Consider the following 3,735-nt stretch of genomic DNA (forward strand, 5'->3'; position numbering starts at 1 on the left):
TGCAACGTTTGCTAGCAGAACAAAACTGCGTGCTGATGTACCCCAATAGGCCTCATTATTGTAGCAGGGCCATAAGGCCATCACAGTACATCAAGACAAGAAATAGAACGCCTTAATTACTCTAAATAGCCGCCGTAAATGTAGTCACACTGTGTGAGGTGTTTTGTACCATCGTTTATGTTTTATATAATTAATTCGAAATACAGAAGACAAACGTCCCCTGCAGTTTGTTTGTGTTTAGGCATACCTCAGTCTTTTAAAATGACACATGATTTGAACCATAAGCCTATATACAAATGACGTCTATGTACGAACAGAAAATGCAAAATGACACCTAATTTTGCAATAATAGGCCAAACTTTTATTTTACATTGCGTCCCTTATTCTAAAGCCAGGACAATATAGGCCTCTATGGCGAGCTAATAAACACGTCAGATTTAAATCAAATAGATTGGCAATTTATTAGACAAACAATGCAATGCCTTCAGAATACTTCTAACAAATAAGACAAAACATTTAATAGAATATGTCGGTATACAAGTTCCCCTCCTTTTTTATAAAATAACAGTTCCTAGGACAATTTTAGGCAGCTGAATTTGGAAACTTAGTCCAGAACATCCAACTAGAATCCCTTACTTTCTAATAATAAATTACTATATGCAATTTACAATCAATAACACGTTTATAAAAGGGTGGATGTTAAAACAACAATCTTTAAAAACAAAGTTCCCGAAGTGAGAGAGAAAAAAACTTACGTGTTTTTTGGTGTTGTAACACACCCCTCTGTCTGACATACACACCAGAACAAATCTCATCTCTCTCAATATGTTTAGTCCATTCCGTGAGGAATAATGGACCGGTATGAGGAAGGTTTAAGTACAAAAAGATGAAAATATATATATTAAAGTTATTCGTTTAAAAAAAAACATGGTTTTGTTGTTTTTAGAACTTGCTGCAGTCATAAACGAAAGCTCCGGAAGTACGGTAGATGGATTGACCGGAGGGGAAAGCCATTTGACAGCTATTATTCCCGTTAACCGGGGAGCTATTCAAACCGATCCGTTGAGACTCGAACATCTCTCGCACCGAGTGGAAGTTCTGTTGCTGTGCCGGGTAGCTCGTGCCCAGATGTCCCAGGTCCCCGTACCAGGACGCGAGCCGGCCCTGGTGCGCGTGGTGACCACCATCCTGTCCCACGCTCAGGTTGCCATGCCCGTGCGGGGATGTGGTCGTCGTGGTGATGGAGTAATCGGACAGTGTCTCGTCCACCGTGGTGGAGGGCGCGAGGTGGCCGCCTCGGTCTCCGGCGTACAAGCTCATGGCTTGCATGTTGCAATGGTATGTAGCGTTAGAGTTCGTGGAGATGGAGTTCTGGTTGCAGTTTGGTGAGTTGTAAGCAGACGTCTGGTTGGGGGAATAGTTGAGCGATAGAGAGGGGGTTATACCTGTCCTAGAGGATGCGATAAGAGGGGACGTGAGCTCCGTGGTGCCCTGGGGCGACCCCCGAAGTGAGGTCATGATGTTGTCCACGCTGAAGCCCTGCGCCGCCGCCTGGATGTGGTGGTGATGCTCGGGGCCCTCCATTGAGAGGGACCGGGCGGAGGGCACACTGTGAGGGCTGCCGGTGGACATACTACTGCTGCTGCCAGGACTCTCTGTTTTGGGCACAGGTAAGCCTGGGGACTCGGCCTGTGGAGGAGTAGAAGTCCCGTTCTCCGTCTTTATATCCTGGATGCGCACGGGCTGGGAGCCTTGCACGGGCTGCTCGTTCTCCAGGTCAGGGGCTCCTCTCCTTGACGAGTCCTTGCCTTGCCTGTCATCCTTGTCCTTCTGAACATTACTCTTCTTGAACCGTCTGCGACGCCTCAGGAAGCTGCCGTTCTCGAACATGTTATAGGAGTCCGGATCCAGAGTCCAGTAGCTGCCTTTACCCGGCTTCTTATCGTCCCGGGCCACTTTGACGAAGCACTCGTTGAGGGACAGGTTGTGCCGGATGCTGTTCTGCCAGCCCTGCTTGTTATCTCGGTAGAACGGAAACCTCTCCATGATAAATTGATAAATCCCATTCAGTGTCACCTTCTTGTCTGGTGAGTTCTGTATCGCCATGGTGATGAGGGCGATGTAGCTGTACGGAGGTTTGACCATGTCCTTGGGCTGGTGCTGCGGGGTGTACGGTCCGTACGCACGCGCCATGCTGGCCTGGTACTGGTCTTGGGCCGGGTGAGAGTACATACTCATGGGAGCAGACATACCGGTGTATCCTCCACCGGTCGCGGCCCGGTAGTAGCTCTGGTCACTGCTAATATAAGGCACGACGCCAAGGGAGTTAGGACTGGAGACGGAGTAGCGCGCCTGCATTCTCTCCTCCTCGCCTTCCCGTAAAGTTTGAAAGAATGAAGAACTCTCCCAAAAGTTTCAGCCGGACGGGGATGGGTAGCTCCGGTTTCCTTCGCAGTCTCCTTTGCTTTATTTTCTGTTTGTTGCGAAGGGAGTTTGGGGAAATATGTTTAGCCTAAGCCACGGCTCGCCAGGGTGACTGGAGTGAAGGCTGCGCACAGTCTACTGAGGCGAACATTGAGAAAAATACAGCTCAAGCATCCGTCACGACAGAGAAACTTGTTTTACTCTGTTCACATTTTGGCCTGTGGCTGCTCCTCCCCGAATGCGTTCCAACATCCAATCCGATGGGAGCTCAATTCGAACGTGCACGAGGAAAAGCAAAGTTGCAGCAGTCAGAGATCCTTCCAAGCTGTGTTAGACACGCACGCACACGCACGCACGCACGCACACACACACACACACACACACACACACACACACACACACACACACACACACACACACACACACACACACACACACACACACACTGAAATTAAACAAGGAGAGGTGTGGGGAACTCCCAGCTCACGTAAGATGATTTGAGGGACAACGCTATAGTATTGCTCAATTTGCCAACGGTTTGTGCAATATTGAACCATTAACATAGGCCTATTTAAAGTATATGGCTTAATATTCATATTATCTGTTTTTCATACATATTCACATACCGTATATTTTTGTTACAATGTGTAACCTAGTGTGTAAAATGAAAGCGTGTAGGGCAAAATGTACAATTACACGAAGTCATTTCACCTCATTTGAAATTAATGACTTGTTTATACATTTAAAAACTTTTCTATATATTTTTTTGTATTACCTTGCTATAAGTCTATATTGAATATAAAACCAGAAAGTTTATTTTAATTTGGTATTCTCTTTATGGATGACAGTATAATTTTACTATAATTTTTCCGTGCCAATCTCATGGGTTACAAATGAAATTAATCTATAAAACATTATATAATCAATAACAGCAATGCTAATTCAACTACACAACTAACTTGAATTTATGTTATTTAAAGCACAAAAGCACAAAATCAAATGTTGACTAAAAGACCAGGGGCATTTTAGGCTCCCAAGTGGTGCAGCGTGATCGGGAGTCCCACAGGGCAGCGCACAATTGGCCCAGCGTATTCCGGGTTTGACCGGGGTATTTTTAGTAGTTAAATAGAGGTTAAATAAAATCACATGTTATCACTGCCCTGTAATCTTTTCTGATGGGCACAGCACAACAGAATGAGAGGTGTCAGAGATTCCACATGATGTAAATGACTAACCTGGAGGAGGGATGGATGCCTATTTTATTACCTTATTACTGTCACTGCTTCAAACGCTTTTAACAGGCTTTGATTA

At 45.5% G+C, this 3,735-nt stretch overlaps 1 protein-coding gene across 1 annotated transcript; it reads right to left on the reverse strand.

The window, feature by feature from the left end:
* Nucleotides 1-344: 344 nt before the first annotated feature.
* On the reverse strand, nucleotides 345-2,602 carry LOC139407679 (forkhead box C1-A-like). The gene has a single exon (XM_071151525.1). The coding sequence runs from the start codon at nucleotides 2,356-2,358 to the stop codon at nucleotides 943-945; it is 1,416 nt and encodes a 471-aa protein (XP_071007626.1). The 5' UTR covers nucleotides 2,359-2,602; the 3' UTR covers nucleotides 345-942.
* Between the last annotated feature and the right edge of the window lie 1,133 nt (nucleotides 2,603-3,735).

This window comes from Oncorhynchus clarkii, chromosome 4 (assembly GCF_045791955.1).
Source record: "Oncorhynchus clarkii lewisi isolate Uvic-CL-2024 chromosome 4, UVic_Ocla_1.0, whole genome shotgun sequence".
NCBI classification, from domain to species: Eukaryota; Metazoa; Chordata; class Actinopteri; order Salmoniformes; family Salmonidae; genus Oncorhynchus; species Oncorhynchus clarkii.